Genomic DNA, 22,353 nt, shown 5'->3' with positions numbered 1-22,353 from the left:
CATCCACGTGGCCTCACCAACTTCCAACCCATCTCATCTGGATTATCATGAGGCAAATCTCAGACATCACATCATTTCATCCATAAAATTGTAGTATGTCTCTCAGGACTCTCTTTTGAAAACATGATGACAATAACATTATCACACCTAAAAATAAACAAATAATTCTTTAATATCAAAATGCGGTGTTTAAGCTTCCCCAATTATCTCATAGTTTTTTGGGGTTTTTTTTGGCAGGATCCAAATAAATTCCCTACATTGCAATCAATTGATATGTCTTTTTTAGTATATAAGTCACCAGGACTTTTGTTGGAAAGATAAATATGCTTCTAGCTTGTTTAAGTCACTGTTCCTTGGGATCTCTCTGTCACAACAGCAACATCCTAAGCCCACAACCACTGCAGCCCCCAGCTCTCAGGGCAAGCTCATGGCTCATCACCCTGGTTCCCAGGCCTGGGTTGACCCAGAGCAAGAACAGGAGGGCTGGAGTTCAACATCCAATCCTGTCTCTGGCCAACACAGTTCCCAGTCCTTTTCAAGACTTGGCAGAGCTACCAGATTCCCTCTAGGAGCAGCCCAGGCCTGGTCCACCTACAGCCTGGAATTTCTCAGGTTGAGAAGGAGCTGTGCTGAGAATTAGTCAATTTTTAAAATAAAGTTACAGGGACCTAAGAGATTATCTAACTCAGGGATCAGCAAACTTTTTGTAAAGGGCCAGAAAGTAAATATTCTAGGCCTGGCAGGCCGTACAGTCTCTGTCCCAGCTATTCAACTCTGCTGTTGAGCGTGAAAGCAATCGCAGACAACACATAAATGAGTGTGGCTGTGTTTTCACAAATCTTTGTTTATGGACACAAATTTGAATTTTATATAAGTTTCATGAAATATATTACATAATTATATGTTATATTGTAAAATAGAATATTTTATGTTATGAATTCTTTTGATTTTATTTCCAACTATTTAAAAATGTAAAATCCACTCTTAACTTGCAGGCTATACATAAATAGATAGTAGAACGAATTTAGCCTATGGGCCACAATTTGCCTTGATGTAACCCAACCTTCTCATCTGCTGCTGAGAATTAAACGGAGGACCAGAGAGGTGAATTAATTCACCCAAAGTCACATAGCAAGTTGATGAGAAAGGCCAAAGTTAGAACCCAAGTCTTCATCCCTTAAAATTTCCAAAGGAATACTTTAATAGCAAGAACAGTATAGTCATGAACTATTTGAAAGGCCAAAGACAGAGAACTTGAGCTTAAACCCCAAGCCATATGGACATATCACGACAATAGAGAGCCTGACTGCAGTGTTCGTTTCCTAGTAACCACAGCCTCTCTGATGAAAGATTGCTCTGACTTGTTATTTATAACTTATTTCCCAATAGGGAGGGTGAGTGATTTGATTATATTTAGTTACAAGAGCCAGGGAAATCCTAATCTACCATCTTAGCATACTCGCAAACCCTAGAGCCACAGCTGCCAGGAGATGGGAGAAAGCAAAAAAAGCTGCAATGTACAGTGTTGACCCTGTTACTAACAACAAGGGTCACATATAGCAATTACTGACTGCCTGACACAAATAACAGATGGTGTGAGGGGAAACAGGGAAGAAAGGCATGCATTCCTATTTATACTCTATGGAGGCAGTCATTATGAGAAACCTTTCTGCACCTTGTTCATTACTCCACTCGGAGCATCTGTTAATTTGGCCTCCCTTTTTGACTTTGTCAGTATGACTATGCTTCTGGCTCCTAGAGTTATATTCCTGAGAATGAACTCTGCTGCCTCTTAAGGCGATTTCTTGGTTCCATAGAAAATTGGATGATTTGAAGTTCAGAGAGAGACAACAAAGCATTAGAAAACCACAAACAGCCTATAAATAGAAGAGGTCTCATTGGCCTCTTCTAAGAGTCAAGAGATTCCGGGTGGAGTTAGGTAGAACTGACAAATTAAGCCAATGTCAGAGACAGTAAGCCATGAAGGGGTTATCCAGAGATTATCTAGTGTTGTCCAACCCCATATTTTACCTCCCAGGGCCCAGAGAGGATAAGTAACTTACAAAAGATCACACAGCAGATTTGATGAACCCAGATCTTGTTACTCACTGCCTCGTAACATTTCTGATACCTGAGCAGCTTCTAAAACAAGGCAGAAAATATCTCTAAGCAGGCAGATGGACAGATGTGAAACGCCAACATGATGAATCAATGCAGAGTCTTCGCTTCCTTCTGTCCACAAATTTAAATAGATAATTATGTGTCATTGCACAATTATACAAAAATAGGAGAAGAGGTAGCATTTGTTAAAAGAATAAGGAACAAAAAGAGACCGGGGGATCACAAGTTGACGGAGGCATCCAATGGCTGCCTCAGACACATTGCTTGTAGAATATAGTTCTTAGGTTTAGTGGCTCAGCTGGGGCTCTGAAAGTGCACACGGGATGTCTGTACTTTGGAAGAAAGAAACAAGAAATCACTCAGGAATGTTGTATAGTTTGTCTGAAGCAATGGTTGTCTTTTCCCCCATCCTAATTAATGATGTAATAAGATTTGGGGTGTATTTTTTATTATATGAATACATACAGATACATGTTTTAAGTGAAGAGCTACATATTGATTATAAAATAATCTGTTGTTATTTTCGGAGCAAACCAAACACTGCCCTTTCAATTTTCCACCAAGTGCTTTTCCCCATAATACCCCATGTATACTTTAGGCATGCAAGATGGATAACAAGGACTAGAAGAGAGGCTTCAGGAAAGCTGAGCAAGCAAACGCACAGACCTGAGATGCGGGACAGCTTTTGTACAGAAGAGTAAAATAAAGCAGCTGACAGTATTCCAGGGGTACCTGGCTGACCATGTGTTGGGGACATGGGAGGGGGAGGTTGACTAGATGGCTTCTGTGATCCCTGCAGCAGTGACAGTCTGATTCAACAGGAGAAGACCACATGTATTTTCAGAAATAGCTCTTACATTGTGTTTATGCTTTATTGGCAGAGAGTTCTAGTCTTGATGTTCATACTGTAAGAGTGCAGTGAGCCTTTTTAAAAAAATATATATACAAGCAAACATCCACTACCCAGGCTGGTAACAGCTTTTCCATTTTCTATCGGAGAGCTATTCTTCCTCACCCTCGGTCAGGGGGTCTAATGTTATCCTCCAGCTCTAAGAGTGAGCACATAAGCCAGGCCTGGCCAATTAGTGCTTCCCATCGCCCTGGTCACAGAGACTGGGCAAAACACTCAATGAGAATCAATTCTGGGGTTTTGCTAAATTTTCCAATAGGAAACAGGGGTATTCTTGCTGGAGTGGCTTATCTGATACAAGTAAGCCTGGAGCTGTCGTCTTTCCTATCATGGGCAAGTCTTCCTAAAAATAAAGTCCACACAGAAGCAAGCCAGCCCAGAGGTGGAGAGAGACTTGATAGATTCCAACAGCGTCATTTGAGCATGTGTGTTCAGTCATATCTAAACTGAGTTTTTCCTTTGAAATCAAATCAGACACTAAATTCCCTTTTTACTTAAACCAGTTTAAACTGAGTTTGGTCCTTACAAACAAGAGTCCTGGTTAAACAAGAAAGACAAAATAAAATGAAAGACAGACCCTAAAACAATAATCCATCTTATTTGCATAGTCCTTTTCAGTTAGCAGAGACCCTGGTCCAGGCCCCTGGAAGATTTATAGCAACCCCAAGAGGCCAACCAAGCAGGAATTGTCCCTATTTTGAAGATAAACAGCAAAAAGCAATTGCACTCTTGCTATGTGCCACTGTTCTAAATGCCTCTCAGGTATTAATTAATGACTCCTCAAAGAGACCTAGTGAAAGAGCTGATGTTGTTATCCCCATTTTATAAGAGTAGAAACGGAGGCAAAGAGGTGAAATTGTTGGCCCAAGATCACTGCCAGTAAATAGATGTGGTGGACACACTCTAGGGTGACCCCACCCCAATGCCAACCAGTGATGCTTCTATGGAATCCTCTCCCCTGAGTGTGGGCAGGACCTGTGCGTGTTTCTTGCCAGTGGAATATAGCAACCGTGAGGAGATATCACTCCCATGATTACATATGGCAAAGGTGAAGGGATTCTGCTGATGTAACTAAGATCCTTAATCAGTTTGACTTTGAGTTAATCAAAAGGGAGATTATCCTGGGTGGGTCTGACCTCATCAAGTGAGTTATAAGAGCACAGAGGTTTCCCCAGGATCAGAGACTTTGAGCAGCAGAGATTCCCTCTTTCCTGCTGGTCCTGAAGAAACAAGTTCTATAGTCACAAGGAAATGAGCTCTGCCAAGAACCATGTGAGCTTAGGAAAGGATCCCAAGTCTAGACATGACTGCAGACCTGGACAGCACTTTCACTGCTGCCTTGTGAGACCCTGAGCCGAGGGCACAGCTAAGCCATGCCCAGACTCCTGGCTCCTGAAAGCTGTGAGGCAACGTATGGGTGGTGTTAAGCCGCCAAGTCTGTGGTAATTTGTTACACAGAATGGACAACTAACACAGAAGAGGAGCAGAGATTCCGCCCAGTGTGCATCCAGGAACTGTGTGACAAATGTTGGTTACCAGGTTCTTTTGGACACCAATGGAGAAAGGTATTTTACCACAACAACCAGTTTTCCAATCCCCAATACTAAGTAGGTGTCCTACAATTCAATTCAATCTGACACTACCCAGAGTTAGTGTCACACTCCCCAGGTGTGAGGGCTCAGTCCCGCAGACTGACTTCACTTCAGATGCCAGTTGCAAGGATCATGTCACCAATACCTCTGACAGACTGGCTGTGAATCAGGGGTTCCCATGACCCCCTGACAATTTGTTAATTTGCTAGACTGGCTCACAGAAGTCAGGAAGCCCCTTTATTTACACTTACTAGTTTATTATAAAGGATGCAAATAAACAGCCAGATGAAGATGTACACAAGGCAAGGTCTGGGAGGGTCCTGAATGTGGGAGCCTCTGTCCCTGGTGGAGTTGGGATGCAATACCCTCCTAGCATGTGGGTGTGTTTGCCAACTTGGAACTTCCCTAAACCCTGTTAACGGACTTTCATGGAGGCTTCATTACATAGCCATTATTGATTAAGCCATCGGCCATTGGTGATTAACCCATCTCCACCCCTTCTTTCTTCCCCATAGGCTGGGGGCTGCGCTAAAAGTTCCAAACGTGTAATCAAGGCTTGGTCTTTCTGGGCATAAGACCCTGTTCTGAAGCTGCTTAGGGGCCCACCAAGAGTCAGCTCATTAGAATAAAAGATGCTTCTATCACCTTCATCGCTCTGGAAATTCCAAGAGTTTTAGGAACCAGGGAGAAAGCCCAAATATAGATTTCCTATTAAACCACACTAGTCTTTAAGGCTTTTGAAGATGATGACTGGGGTCCATACCAATGACTAGCGGACCAGCCAAAGGTCAATGACTGAGGTACTGAGTTGGGACCAATGCGTATGTTTCTTTACTTCAGAACTTCTGACTTCCGACTCTGGCTCTGACTCATTCTGCCACCCCAAAGTATACAAAGGCATAAAAGATAAAATGGGATTTTTTTTTCTCCATAAAAAATAAAATGTTTAAAGGAGAAGTTTAACATATAAGAGCCAAGAAAATATTGATTAAAGGTTAGGAGTTTTTATATAAGTCATATACATCATGACTCTATAAGTCAAAGAAGTGTGGAAAGTGAAATTCGAGACCCTAAGTGACTTCTCTAAGGCTACACAGTCATGGAAGAGGAGCTGGGATTTCACCCTGGGTCTGACCTCCACCTTCTTCTTCCTCCCTATAGCACCAAAGAACAAAGGGAGAATATTTCAGCCATCTTCTAGTTTCCAGTGGATTGGCAGAATTCTTTTAGGAAGGGATATAATCAGGAAATTTCCATCTCCACAGAAAGTACTACTAAAGAAAATGCATGGTAATTAAAGCATAAAGGATTTAACTTAATCCTAAGGAAGAGCTTTCCAGGGATAAGGTTAATTAAACGCTAACGAGATTTTGTTTAAAAAAAAAATCAAAAGCCTCGAAATTCTGCTTTCAGATTTCTGTTTATGAAACATTACATGAAAACAGCAAGAAGAAAGGTTGGGGATGATTTTGTAAGCTAGTCAAAACGCTTGAAAGCCCAAAGTTTTCAACTTTGACTATAAGGCTGAATTGAGTAAATAATTGTAAAGATCAGTCAGAGCTTTCTGGGAAACTATAGCAAATGTTGATGGCATTAAATTTTACATATTAATTTCCAGTTTTGAAATACATACTAGCTTTTCTCATTATATCATTCATATTTTTTAAAATTATCAACAAAGAAAGCAAACGGACTCAGCTGCAGATTTCTGCACTCACACAGTGCATTTCCTTTATAGGTGGATGATTTCGGACTCTCCACTATCCCCCATTGTGGGGTCACAGAAACTCTCCTTCTCCACCACGGCCCCTGCTTTGTACTTGTGCTTTCTTTTTGCTGCTGCAGACCCCTTGCTGCCTGATACCCCATATTCAGTCCCAACCCTTTGCTGCATCAGGAGCAGTCTTGGGGCAAGAGCTTTAGATGACTTCATATGCTGTGAGGAGGGAGCAAGGGCATAAAAATAGAAGAGGGAAATCTCAGATTCCACATATTTCTGTACCCTCCCTTGCCCCCTCTCTCCAGACTTGGTCCAGGACCCTCCAACCCCACCTCTGCTTCCCAACCTCTTTCATACACTCAGGATTCCTGCTGTAAGTCTTTTAATAAAATGCCCCAAAGAATGTCGCTTTTCTCTGGATATGGCTGAATTGCATGTTTAACCCTTGGTGTATTCCAGAGATCAGCCCTTTCCATATGAAGGACCTGACTGAAAGAGGAGAGAAAGGTGGGGAAAGGAAAGACAGCACTTCATTTATCGAAAAGTGAGATCATGAATTCCACCCTGGGATGAAAGTAATAAGAGGGCTGGGCAAGAGATGATCACAAACAGTGTTGAAACTTGGTAATTTGTGTCAAATGTCTTTAGATGACCACATTATCTGATTCAGTCATTTCACTCCTGGGGAACAATGGGAAGATAAATAAGATCTAAACAAATAGAGTGATATACAATGCTCATAAAAGTCTCAATATGGTAAAGATATGAAATTATCCCTATTTCATAGATGAATAAACTGAGGCAGAGAGAGATTACATAAACTGCCTGAGGTGATATAGCAAGTAAGAGGTGAAACCATGATTCAAAACTAAGCAGTTCGGGGCGGGCGCGGTGGCTCACGCCTGTAATCCCAGCACTTTGGGAGGCCAAGGCGAGCAGATCACGAGGTCAGGAGATCGAGACCATCCTGGCTAACGCAGTGAAACCCTGTCTCTACTAAAAATACAAAAAATTAACCAGGCACGGTGGCGGGCGCCTATAATCCCCGCTACTCGGGAGGCCGAGGCAGGAGAATGGCTTGAACCCAGGAGGCGGAGCTTGCAGTGAGCCAAGATGGCGCCACTGCACTCCCGCCTGGGCAGCAGAGGGAGACTCTGTCTCAAAAAACAAACAAAAAAACTACACGGTTTGGGCCCAGAGTCCATACTCTTAACCACCCCGCTCTCTTGCCCATCGGCTGTGCTCCCGCTGTTCCACTGCATTTTCCTCCTGCGTGTTTATTTCTTGCACTAGGAAGAGCAGGAACCACATCTGTTTCACCTTGGGACCTCCAAGTCCCTGGTATGAAGGGAAGAGTCAAAATACATTTATTGAACTCAACAGGATGGTTTATTGGTAAGTTATCTAATCGTTTGGATTTATGCTTCTACCTTTACAGAATTCTCTGTAAATTAGGGCACAGACGTAGCCAAAAATACACAGATTTAATAATGAGTTTTTAAAAAATAGTTTATTTAGCTGCTCCCCTTTTCTGGTTTTGGGTTGTTAAATAATTTAAATGGCAGATCCAGAATTTATTTTTTAATATGACTTTTTAAATAGGAAATTCCAGAACATTTCTCATCATTATATTATTTGAGAACAAGAATTATGTAATTTCTTATTTTTTTCTACACTGTGGGTGCCCAATAAATATTAATACTGATGCCACCATTAAAATTATAAAACTATAAACAGGAAAAGAGTAGTGAAGTGCCTTTTTTTAACAACAACAACAAAAAAGGTTTTATGGCTAGTGAAGGCGAATACAAATTATTTATTTAGGCCTCTTATGTTTATAATAAAAATAGTAAATCTGATGGACATTTATGAGACCTGTGGAAATGAGGTGGTTAAACCACCGCCAAAAATTAGTTGAAGAAACCAGTGGTGGAGCACTCCGAAGCAAGACTGTGGACACCTAAACCCACCTCTGGTTTCTTTAGTGCCTTGCTATGTTTCAAGGTCTTTGCAATAGTATAAATAACCAGTCCCCTCAACCCTGACCACTCTACTAGTCACAGGAAATCCAGATAGCTTATTTGTCTTGACCTCTTGGCATTCCCAGGATTTTATATAACTCATGATTAGAAATGTTTATAGAGAAAACGACCTCCTGTTGAAGAGGTCCAAGATTTATATTCAATCAAGTCAGAAGGAGCAAAAGAAAACTGTTACTGGTAACCAGTATTGTTTTTGATAAACACCATTATATTAGGGTTCTCCAGAGACATGGAGCCAATAGGCTATATACACACATACATACGTATATACAATTATGAGGGTAGTCATGCAATTGTGAGGGCTGGCAAGTCCAAAAATGAAAATTGCAGGGCAGACCAGCAGTCTGGAGTCCCAGGGAAGAGTTGATGTTTCAGTCTTGAGTCCAAAGGCTGTCTGAAGCATTCCTTCTTCTTTGGGGGACCATTTTTAAGGCCTTCAACTGATGAGATAAAGTCCATCCACATTGTAAAGGGTAATTGGCTTTATTCAAAGTCAACGGATATAAATGTTAATCACATCTTTTAAAAAAGACCTTCACACCAACATCTGGATTGGTATTTAGACGGGTGCCATGTAGGCAACTCAGCCTAGCCAAGTTGACACATAAAATTAATCATCAAAACCATTAATGTTCTTTATTATATCAGTGACTGCAGCTACAATTCACTAAGCCAACAAGAAGAGATATAATGATATAACTTTTAGATTTCTCTTTGAAACAAATCAGACCAGTTCTTCAACTGTGCAAGATTTCTGTGTACTAAACTCTACAGCAAATGCCAGTTGGCCAGTGTCTTTTTTGGCCTATATATTATCCAACAGTAGTTGATAAAGTTTTCTGATGTCAGCAGGATGGTTTTTACCCACTTTGGCTATGTATTTCTGCTCCACAAACACTTCCAAGAAGGCATTACAGCATAAAAAACTATCACATTCCACCACCAGCATAGTATCTCTCACCAATTCAATTATCTCAATTGCTCTGATACAGATAATTGCAATCCCTTTGTTTATAAATCTGTGTCTTGGATTAAACATTCATGGTCCCTATATAGTGAACAAAAAAACACAGACTATTTTACCTCTAATGAAAGTTTAATCATGATCTGATAGCAGAGGCTTACAGTGCGCTCAGAGCAGCCATTGTGTGGAGTGATCTCTTTGCTGGTCAAAAGAAAGGGTGGCACACTTCCTCTAGCCATCTGTTTCAGCCACCTCACTTGCTTCTCTATAGCCTGACCTCTCTCTCCCAACATAAGAACTTCCTGTTTTCAATTCATCCCATTATCCAAATGGATATGGAGGTCTTGGGCCAGGAACAAAGCTCCGAACAGCTGGATTTAGAGGAGATCTCAAGGAAAATTTCATTCCTTGACAAATGGAGGGAAATCTTTAGTTTTCACAGGTAAGTTGTTCTCATTTTCTCATTTCTTTAGAAACAAAGGGATTTTCCGTGTTTAAGTAATCAACTGATAAGCTTGCAACATGAGAAATTTCCTTTATAGCTTTACCTCTAAAATGCTTCAGACATAACTATTTGTGGACAGAGACTTCCCTAGCAAGGTTGGGGTTTGGGAGGCTTGTGGATGTGAGGTTTGATGAGAGTGAGTAATTTACTTGATGTTTTCTCTTTCATTTAAAGGTTGGGAACCAATAATACAACTCCTCAGGTAATTACTTTTCCCAAAGCCAGTGTGTTCTCCTTTAGTTGCTTCTTCAAACAATCACATTAACAGCATAATCTGCATTTATTCTTTGCACATAATGTCACTCAGGCACTGGCATTTAACGTGTGAAAACATAAAACTAGAAAGCCTGTCGAAGATTTTTTTCCTGTGCTTTTTTATGGATTTCTCTTTCTACTTCTAAGAGCTATGTTTTTATCATTAAGAGCATCATATGGTTATTATTTTAGAAAAAAGGTAGTATTAAAATCTAAAGTTCCCACATTTGTGAAATAACACTGGATTCTGACAACGAAGTGCTTCCGTGTCCCTGAAGAAAAGCAGTTTTGAAAATAGTTATCATCTTTATTCAGCTTGAGAAAAATCATTTTCCTTTACCATTTCAAAATAAGAGATAGATGACTGAATTCTGGTGCTAAAAAGGTATTTTAAAATCTGATATACAATATAAGATGAAAGATGTTTGTACCTCGTGTAAACTGAAAAGGTTAGAAGGTAATGGACTTTGTATTTCAGGTATTACTTCAATCACTGAGCAAACACAGGATAAAATATTAAGGTGGTTTTCATGGCACTAGTATATATGATCAAGCAATTGAATCATTAATATTTTAACTATAATGCTAAAGCTTCTTGCCTCAAGTACCCTATGATCAAAAGTCATATTTATGCTAAAACTCCCTTAACCATAGTCTAAATTAGAATGAGAGCAATAATGCTTCTATTTTAGTCTTGGAAGTATTAAATGGAGATATCTATCATTTGGGGGGATAGAACATTAAAAGATAAAACAATCTTGAAAAGAAAAAAAGTCAAGTTATGCTTTACACAAGGTAGGGAAAACCCATTGGCACGAATGTAAAGATTTTCCATTTGATTTACAAAATGCATCTTAGCTGATCAGTAATCTGTGACTGGGATGCTGTGCTTCCGAGATAAGAAAGAATCTTTGCCTCTAGGAATACAGAAAAACTAAGAAGGCAGTTTCCCTCATGTTTCAGCCACCAATAGGACAGATTCATTTCATGACATTAGTATATAAGCTAAGTAAATTTGAAGAGTTGATGCTAATTTACGGTGACATGTCATGAGAATCAGTCAAGAAAAGTGAAAATAAATTTTTTTAAAGGTAGAGGGTGGATTTTTTTTAAGGAAAAAGAACTATTATACTCACTTGTTGGGGAGTAGGAATCTGAAAGAATTAAAAAGAGATAAGCTGACTTCATTTATTGGCCAGTTAACAATGTAATGAGAAACACTTTGTGTAGACTGGAAAGATTCCTTCAAAGTTTATAAAATGTTGTCTTCTCAAAACAAGAGACAGTGACATTTACATTCTTCTCTAAACATAATTTCAAGTCAAGGTCTTGATGGCATTAATTATGTTTCCATAGTTACATTTAACCTCTCCAAGTCACATAAACCCTTATGAGAAACCCCTTTGACACAGACACTGGGATTTTTCTGCCTCTTTTATTGCTATTTATCACAATTTTCAGACATCTTTAAAAGTGAGACAACATTTTCTGAACACTGGTATTTCAGAGAGACAGAGAGAAAGAGAACATTTAAAACAAGGTCATCACCAGCTCTGTTTGCTTTGTCTTTGGTGGGGGTGGTATTTGCACAGAATCATGAAGGCAACCATATATCTGCTGATGAAAATGAAGATGGAACAGGAATACCTCAGCCCAAAGGACAAGGACATTTGCCATCAAGTGGCCTTTGTTCTATTCCCAACCCCTCTATCATCTCTTCAAAATTGGGCGGCCTTCCTATCTCCCTAGCAATGGCCATGGTAAGTATAGCTTGTCAATTAAACATGAAATGAAACGTAATCTTCCCAAAACAACAAGCCTAGGGAATCTTATCTGCTGTCATGTGAGAGTATTATTGAAGATAAGACTACAGATGGTTGTTATTGGTAAAAGGAGAATATAATTAAAATGACTTACTTATGGTATTCTTCAAGGATACTGGTGGTAGTACAGCCCTTTCCTCCCAAACTCTGAGTCTCTCTTTATTCACTTCCTCAGTTTGACAGTGAAATTTGAGGGAGTGAGTGAGTTACATTCAAATAACTCACTGTAGAAGGTAGGATAGGATAGACTGTCTAAGTGGCAGACTGTGGAGTGCTGCAAATGCATAAGGCAATGTAGATGTGTAAGAAAGTACCCCGCCTGTATGCATGCAGGAAGGAGAGAGCTGGGGGAACTTGCCAGGCCCTGTCCTGGGCAAGTAGCTAATCTCAAGAAAGAAGCAAGTTTTCTGGGGTTACCAATTAATATGCAGATTTGAAAAGAACATGACATAGTGGCCGGGTGCAGTGACTTACGCCTGTTATCCCAGCACTTCGGGAGGCTGAGGCGGGCGGATCACGAGGTCAGGAGATCGAGACCATCCTGGCTAACTCGGTGAAACCCCGTCTCTACTAAAAAATAGAAAAAATTAGCTGGGCGTGGTGGTGGGCGCCTGTAGTCCCAGCTACTCAGGAGGCTCAGGCAGGAGAACGGCGTGAACCTGGGAGGTGGAGCTTACAGTGAGCCAAGTTCGTGCCACTGCACTCCAGCCTGGGTGACAGAGCAAGACTCTGTGTCAAAAAAAAAAAAAAAGAAAAGAAAAGAACATGACATTTCAGGATCCAAATCACCAGGATCTGTAAGCTACTGGTCCCGGGACCATTTGCTCAATCCAAGACTTCACCAGGGTGGAGGCCAGGGGCTGAGGCAGAGATCCAGCCAGGAGGCAAAAGTAAAGGCATCTCATTGGGTCAAATAGGCCAAAGCTGGAGGCAATGCCTTGGCAAATGTCCAAAAGGACCAGCTGTCATGGGCAAAATGATGCCATTGGAAACTGGGGAAGCAGAGGCAACGGTCAAGCCAAGGCAAAAGTACCAGAGAGACTAAGATGCCCCTCCCATTGGATTGCCCTCCAGTGTAGCCCTTGAAATCATAATGAAACTCGGGGCTTCTCAAGACAATTTCCCCATCATCACCCTATCTCCTAAATCTCCACATCACATCCTAGAAGCTCAGGCAGGGACCTCTACTCAGGGCCTTAAGAATGAGAGTTGGAAGAGGGACCTCCTTCCTGAGGACGTGCTGCCACACATGCATGTTTGTAGAAACAACCCAGGACCAGCCTAGGCATCTGGGCAAAGACCAGCAACATTGGCCCTGCAGTCAGGCCTGCCATGTACATTGAGTTGCACAGTTTGTGCACTGCACACAAGATCCCAGCTGAGGGGATGCATGAGGACTAAAACCCTTTCCGGGGAAACCACATGAAGCCTAACACAGAGTCTCCATCTGCTTTTTGAGCATGAAGGCTGGTGACCTTGACTACGGTATTTCCAGCTTCGATATAACCTTTCCTTAAGCTCCCTGAGACAGGACACAATCAGATGCAGGGACCACACAGTCCCTGGATTCCTTTTTATCATACAGAACCTCCCAGGCTTCACCGAAGAACTTTCTCCACCATCACACTTGGAGTACAGATGCACTGGGAGGCCTCACTTGCTCTTTCTTGTTGTCGAAAATCTATCTGCCCCGGCTGGGCATGGTGGCTCATACCTGGAATCCCAGCACTTTGGGAGGCTGAGGCAGGTGGATTGCTTGAGGCCAGGAGTTCAAGACCAGCCTGGCCAACATGGCAAAACCCCATCTCTAATAAAAATACAAAAATTAGCCAGGCATGGTGGCACATGCCTGTAGTCCCAGCTACTCAGGAGTCTGAGGCAGGAGAATCACTTGAACCGAGGAGGCAGGGGCTGCAGTGAGGCGGGATCCCGCAACTGTACTCCAGCCTGGGCAACCGAGTGAGACTCTGTAAAAAAAAAAAAAAAAAAAAAAAAAAAAAAAAAAAAAGAAAAGAAAGAAAATCTATCTGCCTCAAGTCACCTTGCTTCCCTCTTTTTGTTCAAATGCCTGAAGTCACAGGAAGATGGGCAGGTCCGCAGAGCTCCCGGAACACTGCACTCAGCTCAGTGGCCTTGAAGCCTCTGGATGGAGCCTTAACTTAATCGCTGTCCTTTCAAGCAATGAAGACAGATAATATGTAATCCTGCCAGGGCCCCCAGGCCTCAGTGATTCTGCTGCCTACACTGTGGTATAGACCAGAAATTAGAGCAACTATCTGCATTTTACTTGACGAGGAAATGTTTTTAATGAAAAACTTTAATAAAAAATGTATTCTTGGCTTCTGCAATGAATTTCTTTGGAGGATGTCACTTTAAAATGTACATGTATCTGAAAAATAGGCTACCTTTTATGTGAAAATGAGAGACAATTATGATTCTATATTGATACTTGCCTGTAAAAGAAGTAATTGCAGAAGGCTTCCTGAAACACAACAGTGTAGGTACAAGGGAGACATGGGATGGCAGGGCGTCTTCACTGCATACCTTTTTTGTCTCTCTGGATTTTGAACCACATGAATATACTATTTTTTAAACACACACACAAATTTTAAAATTAGAAAAAGCATTCACAGATGTTTGCAAAATCTTCTCATCTTTCTCTGTATTGGGGAGGCGAAAAACTCTCAGTCTGAATATTCCCACTTATCTACAAACACAAACATGATGCAACTGGGGACTGCCCTGTGAGTACACCAAGGTAATGTGCTCCCTTTGGAAAAGGCTGGGAGACAAAAGATTTAGAAATGAAGTTGATGGAGTGTTAAGAAAGTCCCAGAAATAGAGATAATTGATTTTTCTTTAAAAAAAATAAATTTGGATTTATTCCCATTATATGGGCCAGATGATCGTGAGTCCTTGAAATAGCAGTAGAATTAATTAAACACATCCTGGGAATTCAGGATGATGAGCTTGGGATTCTAAATATGCTTGTTCTAGGGAGGCAGTTTGGAAGCTTGACCAATTCTAATCGATGTTTCAGCAGTGCAGCCACCTGGCAAATTGTCAGAGCTATTGAATCCTAATACCACTCCAGAATGCCTTTTGCTGTCATTCTGCTATTCTTTTCTCTTCTCTGTTTGGATTAGGGATGCATGGCATTTCCTGACATTGGCACACACTGTCTCTTTGCTGGGAATCTTCTTTGAAAGTGGGGGTTGGGTAAAGCACCCTACGCACCTTTGCTTTCCTTAGCTCTCCTGTTTCTCACCTTTTGCTGCCCTCTTTCCGATACTCCAGCCTTCTTCCTTCCCCTAACCTGATATCTTTGAACATATGTGGTGGAACAAACTCTGGCCAAGGCTGCTGGCTCAGGTGAAATCGTGGGAAAGGTGAGCATCGTCTCTAGGCTCTTCCACCAGCCCCACCTAATGATCTTCCTTTTCTCCAGGGCAGTTTTGCACCCTCTCCCACTCCAAGGCCCTTTTCTGGACTCAGCCTTGAACACATTTCTGTAGCTGCAATATCATCCAGAAGAATCATAGTAAAAATGTAATACCAAGAGACCAAAATATTCTGGAGAGACTCGAATGAATGAAGCTCTAAAATGGGATAATAGGCAGGGTGTGCTTTTTGGGAGAAAGAAGCACAGCCTGGTGAACCCCCATAAGGTCTAGCTCATAGATGGGTCTTGATAGGTGCGAATTAATTAATTCAGTGCCTCTGGATAATCCTCTAGTGCACCTCAGGCTAGAGTAGGGGTGTCCTTCGTGTGCCCCTCCAGATGCATGGTCCACTCTTCTCCAACCTACTCTCTGCCCAATAGAGAGGTTGACCTGTAGCAAGACTGACCTCCATCAGCAGGGTGCCCTCCTCCTTTGGCTTCCTGTTGAGTTTGAGCAATGGTGAGCCCTGAAAGTAAACTGAAGGGAGGGAAGGGAAGAGAAGTCGGGTTGCTCGTGGCTAACTGAGTCCCTCTCCTCTCATGGCAGGCCTTTCCCCAGGACTCTCTCCTTTCTGGTTCAAGTCACCATTCCTTTGTGTGCTCCTTCAGGTCTAGGGGTCATAATGACTTCCCACTCTTGCTGGGACACTGCATTAGCCATTGTGGTGTCACCACACCCAGCCCACATCTTTATAAATAGTCACTGTCTTAAATGTTCCTCAAATTAATTATCTGACTTGAGAATGCCATCTGTTTCCTGCTGGGATGCTGGCTGATACAAGTTGAAAGGCTTGCATTTGGGTCCTGGCACTGTCATTTACTATATACGTGACCTTGCATGTGCCACTTAGCTGATCTAGGCCTCTAGTCCTTTCGCTGTAAAATGAAAGAGTCAAATTAGAATTTTAAAAATTCAACAAATAGCTATTTTGAGCCTACTACATACTAGGCAGTATGCCAGTTGCTAAGAAATTGATGGTGAACATGATGGAACCAAGAGTCTACTACTCTGTTAGTTGGTCTAGGATAGAAATGTCTTCTTAGAACATCTTGGAATCTCTGATTCCATGATGGTCTAGTAATTCCTAAGGCAAGACAAGATTTAGGGAAGGAGCTTTAAAGAGGATTAGTCTACCTCAAGTTAGGGCTGGGCAGGTGGTCACAGGGACGCTCTAAACCCAGGGACAAAGTACAAGGCAGTCAGGGTAAGAACATGAAACCTGTTGGAAAGAATGATTCAGGGCCTCCATCTTTGAATGTGTGTATAAAATGTGTGTGTGTAAATTATGTTCACCATCACTGTCATCATAGCAATCAAATGGAACAAAGTGCCAGGAAAGAAAGCAATTCTTCCCAAATATAGAATACTAGCAAAGCACAAAGAGAAAAACTATAAACCATGCTTGATTATGTTAATAATAATCATGGCAGCCACTTATGAGGACCATTTACCATCTGTTTCTAGTTACTAGACAGCACAACAGCACATGTAATTATGTGTCAGGTTAATCTCATTATAAATAATATCTGATATTTGAAAGTAAATTTTACACAAGTAAGTTGGGTCATCTTTGTCACACTGGCCAATAGGGCCTGGCCAGAGAGACCTGTGGCTTCTCTGTTCAGAGGGACAGTTGGAGAGAGAAGCTTCTAAGTTGGAGGTGGGAACTGGCAACAGAAACAAGAGTGTGGTTTGGCTTGCAGAACTTTTAAAATTGAATTTAAAATCTAAGCCTTCTTAGTCTCAACGGTCTTAATCTTCCACATTTATACACAGCTTTTCCTCTCTTATTGCTGCCAGTCTCTGGTCTTTTTCCATCTGTGTTGGGACTTTCTTCCATACGGCACAAGATGTTCCCGTGTAGACAGGCTGTGTTTTCACAAAGGTAATAACACCCTACATTTACTTAGCACTTATGGTTCCCAAAGCCCTTTGCCATGCTTCTCTTTCAATAATAGCCAGGATGTGGACCAAGCAGGGGTTACCCCATTTCTGGATAAACAAATTAAGTCTTAGAGAGGTTCAGTAATTTGTCCAAGTTCACATGGTCCGTAAGGAGCAGAACTGGGGCTTCTTTGCCCCTGAGTCGGGAACAGCCTTTCTGTGCTGTGCAATCTCAATGTCAGGGAAACATTTTCTATTCGTTTTCAATGCCTGTCCTGGGGATGTTCTGGGTCTAGGGCTCTCTTTGGCCATAGCACACACCAAGTCTGTGTCTTCCGGAGCAGCCTGTGTGCCTATTCGCTGTCTCTCCTTGAAGTGCTGTTGCATTGAGACACAGAACACATAGTTTTTCTTCAAGTGGGTCCTTGCTCACCCTGAAATGCACCTGCCCCCTTTTCTCGATAGAGACAATCTTTTCTTTTGAGGGTGGAAGTAGAGATGGCTGGGAAATAAATTCTAACCTTAAACCAGCCCCTGGGCCAACATAGGAAGAATGTTATAGATGCATGCTTCTCCTGCATCTTTCCTTTTTAGAAACCAGTAGAGCCTGCTCTTGGGGCCTGCTCCATGCACAGCTGGGAAGAGGCACCTCAGCTCTGGGCCTATTGAGCTCCATGTTCTGTTTGTCCACATTCTTTGAATGGCTGCAAGTGCCTGAATATGATATTCAAAGTCATCCAGGGTCAGGCCCAGGGTACTTTGCAATCTGAGCTTCTACTTTTCTTCCTACCCCTTGGCCTACACACACACACACACACACACACACACACACACACACACACAGAGTTTCAGTCACATTGAACACTTACTCCTCATCCAAGGACACCCCAGGTACTGATGTGTACATGTTTGCAGATCTTTCTGTCTGTCCAGCGTCCCCTCTGTTACAGGTAACAGGCTGGTGTGTGGCATGTTCCAGAGTGTGAGATGTGTGTCTGTGCTGGAACAGGGGGATATCTGTGCTTCTAGGGATATGGCATGAAGTAACGTGTTACATATCATTGAGTTACCTAGTGAGAAAGTGATCCCCTTCTCCACTCTGACAGGTCAGAGAGAAGGACAGTACAGTAAAGGGCAGTACACATTCACACCTCTTTAATTCTTCTTACCTCCCTTTTAAATTATTAAGAGTACAAGGCCTGGTCAGAGCTTTCACAGGCAGCAGTTTCTAGCTGTAATTTATAACATTGTTTTATTTTCATTATATTTTTATCATGTGTGGCAAATGATTTTGATTTCCATTTAAAGAAGTTATATAAAGTGTCCTTCTTAAATAAATAGTTTCTAAGTTACAAAATATGTCCCAAGCTAGTGAAAAGTATTAATTAGAGAGATTTCACCCCCCTGCCACCTCCACCAGAACAGGTGCTGGTGTCCACGGCTGAGACACCCACAGACAGTTCACGTCACAGGACTTTTGTGCAGGCAACCCTCAATACCGGCCAGGAGCCTGGTAGACTTGCTGGGTGGCAAGAGAAATAAGAATCACTGCAGCTCTCAGGAAGCCACATCCATAGGAAAAGGGGAGAGTACTACATCAAGGGAACACCCCGCGGGACAAAAGAATCTGAACAACAGCCTTCAGCCCTAGACCTTCCCTCTGACAGAGCCTACCCAGATGAGAAGGAACCAGAAAATCAACTCTGTTAATATGACAAAACAAGGTTTTTTAACACCCGCCCCCCAAAAAAATCACACTAGCTCACCAGCAATGGACCCAAACAGAATAAACTCCTGATTTACCTGAAAAAGGATTCAGGAGGTTGGTTATTAAGCTAATCAGGGAGGCACCAGAGAAAAAGCAAAGCCCAATATAAGGACATCCAAAAAATGATACAAGAAGTGAAGGGAGAAATATTCAAGGAAATAGATCACATAAATAAAAAACAATTAAAACTTCAAGAAACAACGGACACACTTCTAGAAATGCAAAATGCTCTGGAAAGTCTCAGCAATAGAATTGAACAAGTAGACGATGTCTTCAGCTCTCGAAGACAAGGTCTTCAAATTAACCCAATCCAACAAAGACAAAGAAAAAAGAATCCGAAAATATGAACAAAGCCTCCAAGAAGTCTGGGATTATGTTAAATGACCAACCCTGAGAATAATCAGCATTCCTGAGAAAGAAGAGAAATCTAAAAGTTTGGAAAACATATTTGGGGGAATAATAGAGGAAAACTTCCCCAGTCTTGCTAGAGACCTAGACATCCAAATGCAAGAAGCACAAATACCTGGGAAATTCATCGCAAAAAAAGCATCACCTAGGTACATTGTCATCAGGTTGTCTCAAGTTAAGATAAAGGAAAGAATCTTAAGAGCTGTGAGACAAGGCCAGGTGTGGTGGCTCACGCCTGTAATCCCAGCACTTTGGGAAGCTAAGACAGGCAGATCACTTGAGGTCAGTAGTTCAAGAACAGCCTGGCCAACATCGTGAAACCCTGTCTCTACTAAAAACACAAAAATGAGCCAGGTGTGGTGGCACACACCTGTAATCCCAGCTACTCAGGAGGTTGAGGCAGGAGAATCACTTGAACCCAGAGGCTGAGGTTGCAGTGAGCCAAGATCATGACACTGTACTCTAGCCTGGGCAGCAGAACAAGACTCCGTCTCAAAACAAAACAAAACAAAACAAAAAGAGCTGTGAGACCAAAGCACCAGGTAACCTATGAAGGAAAACCTCTCATATTAACAGCAGATTTCTCAGCAGAAATCCTACAAGCTAGAAGAGACTGGGGTCCTATCTTCAGCCTCCTCAAGTATTAATTAGATAATGATTGGTACACCAAAATGATAGAAATCATAAAGATGACACATACATGATTAAAGTAGGGCAGGTGTTAAAAGAATGGGTAAAAACCCAGCTGTGTCTACTAACTGGGTGAACAAAGGCAAATGCTCTAACTTCTTTGGCCTTCGGTTCCCTCATCTGGATAAAAGCTGGATAACAGCACCTGCTTCATAAAATTAAATGAAGGGAATAAATGGGAAGCACTTATCCCAGTGCCTGGTGCATAGAAAATGCTCAGTAAATGCTACATGCCATTGACCAGCCTCATTCAAATGCCAGCTCTTCCATGAAGCCTTCCTGAGTACTTCAGTCAGAAGTTCTCTCTCCTCTGTTTTCTCATAGTACTTTTCACTTATCCTATGGAAAGTCACGTGCTCTGTCTTGTACATAGCTGTGGGGTATCAGACTTTTTACATAACTATATCCCACGCAAGACCGTGCATTTAGTACATGCTAAATGATCAATCAGTCTTTGATTTTGAATAGATTCTGTTTTTTTCATACATTTGGTTTATAAAGTCTTGTTCCCACTTTTCTGGGAAGTTGTAAAACATCCTCTGGAATCTCAATGTGCTGCAGAGTATAGGAAAACCTCAAAGACCCTGGGACAGAGAGAATGCTTGTTTAAATCGCTACCCTACCAGGCTAGAAACATGAGATCCTGCCTGTTCCTTTTTTCTGGAGTGAGAGACAAAAGCCCAAAGATGGGAGAGGCAGGGGTTACAAATCATGGCTATGGGGCAAGAGCTGTAGGCACAGAGCAGTCACAGTGAACTACAAGGTAGATGGCTGGCAAAGGAAGGAGAGCCACGAGGGACAAAGGTTGTCTAGTCATCTTCTGCACTGGACTTCAGACAGTTAAAACCGGGGACTAGAGTAGTATGTAAACCTGAATGTAGAAGGGAACGAGGCCCACCTCCTTGACCCCACCATGAGGAATATGTCTAGGAAGAATTCTCTTTGTTTGAATCATTTCTTTCCCCTCTTCTCAGAAGCTGCGGCAGATCCTGTTTGGAAACACAATCCATGTCTTCAGCTATAACTGGAAAAAGGCCTGTTTCAGGTTCCATGATCCTTCTTCTGAACTAGCTTTCACTTTGGAAGTGGGAAAGGTAGTAGACAGTTTATAATTTTAAAAAATCTTAATCCCATGTTCCTTATCCATATATCCTTCCTGTCCACATCCATGTAAATGCATGTTTTCATTATAATCATATGTAGAAATATATTTATAAAGTAAAGTTTAACCTTAAATGATAATAGACTATTTAAAATTACTTTGTAACAAATCTAAAAATCTGATATGGGCCAGGTGCGGTGGCTCACACCTGTAATCCCAGCAGTTTGGGAGGCTGAGGCAGGTGGATCACCTGAAGTCAGGAGTTTGAGACCAGCCTGGCCAACATGGCAAAACCTTGTCTCTTCTAAAAATACAAAAATTAGCTGGGTATGGTGGTGCACGCCTGTAATCCCAGCGACTCGGGAGGCAGAGGTAGGAGAATTGCTTGAACCTGGGGGGCAGAAGTTGCAGTGAGATGAGGGCAGGCCACTGTACTCCAGCGTGGGAGACGGAGCAAGACTGTGCCTTAAAAAAAAAAACCTGATATGAAGCAGGGACATGGTGAAGGCAGGATGGAGGAAGACATACATCCCCAGTCACCAGTCCATGGGTCTCCACAAAGATGCTAGGCATTGCAGAATCTAGCCCAGCCACAGCAGCAGCCACGGCCGCAGGGAGGAGTGGCACAAATATAGCATGGTGTCCCTTCACAAAGCTCGAGGGGATACCAGGAGGGAAAAGCCTGCAGAGAAGAATAGATAACATTGATTTCCAAGAGTTCTTCACCTCATCATTCATTCTCCTCATTTCAGGGAGGGGCCCGAAGCATTCAGATGGCTGTGCAAGGATCCATCATCAAATACTTGTTGTTTACCAGGAAAGGAAAAGACTGTAACTTTGGCAGGTAAGAGGTCTGTGAGAAGTACTTGAATTACCCATTTCACTAGAATCTTTATATGCTAAATAATCATAACTGAAAAATTCAGGTTGTCTCAGAAAGGAAATCCACCTCCTAAGACAGAAATGGCCCTGTCTGTCCCAGAGAGGCTGGATTCCGCTACTGGGAAGGGCTCTGCTGGAGTCATTCTGAATGTCCAGTTGCAGGGATAATGTTGACAGGTTTTATGCTCTACTGCAGACCACGCTGTTAGGTAGAATTAAGCACCAGGTCTCAGGTGGAACTACT

General features: G+C 42.0%; 1 protein-coding gene and 1 long non-coding RNA gene across 2 annotated transcripts in view; one reads left to right on the top strand and one right to left on the bottom strand.

The window, feature by feature from the left end:
* The window catches only part of LOC135969651 (uncharacterized), a 162,289-nt gene that overhangs the window by 100,146 nt on the left and 39,790 nt on the right, over window positions 1-22,353 (bottom strand). The gene's annotated exons all lie outside the window — the stretch shown is intronic.
* Window positions 9,679-22,353, top strand: part of MINDY4B (MINDY family member 4B) — a 34,789-nt gene continuing 22,114 nt past the window's right edge. The window contains exons 1-5 of the mRNA XM_045386776.3: window positions 9,679-9,791; window positions 10,029-10,056; window positions 11,702-11,869; window positions 21,100-21,219; window positions 21,980-22,071. Of these exons, the coding sequence (XP_045242711.2) occupies window positions 9,679-9,791; window positions 10,029-10,056; window positions 11,702-11,869; window positions 21,100-21,219; window positions 21,980-22,071 (521 nt within the window). The remainder of the gene's footprint in view (window positions 9,792-10,028; window positions 10,057-11,701; window positions 11,870-21,099; window positions 21,220-21,979; window positions 22,072-22,353) is intronic.

This window comes from Macaca fascicularis, chromosome 2 (genome assembly GCF_037993035.2).
Source record: "Macaca fascicularis isolate 582-1 chromosome 2, T2T-MFA8v1.1".
Taxonomy (NCBI): domain Eukaryota; kingdom Metazoa; phylum Chordata; class Mammalia; order Primates; family Cercopithecidae; genus Macaca; species Macaca fascicularis.
Note: the sequence above shows the minus strand (reverse complement) of the source record. Positions and strands in the feature narration are given on the sequence as shown.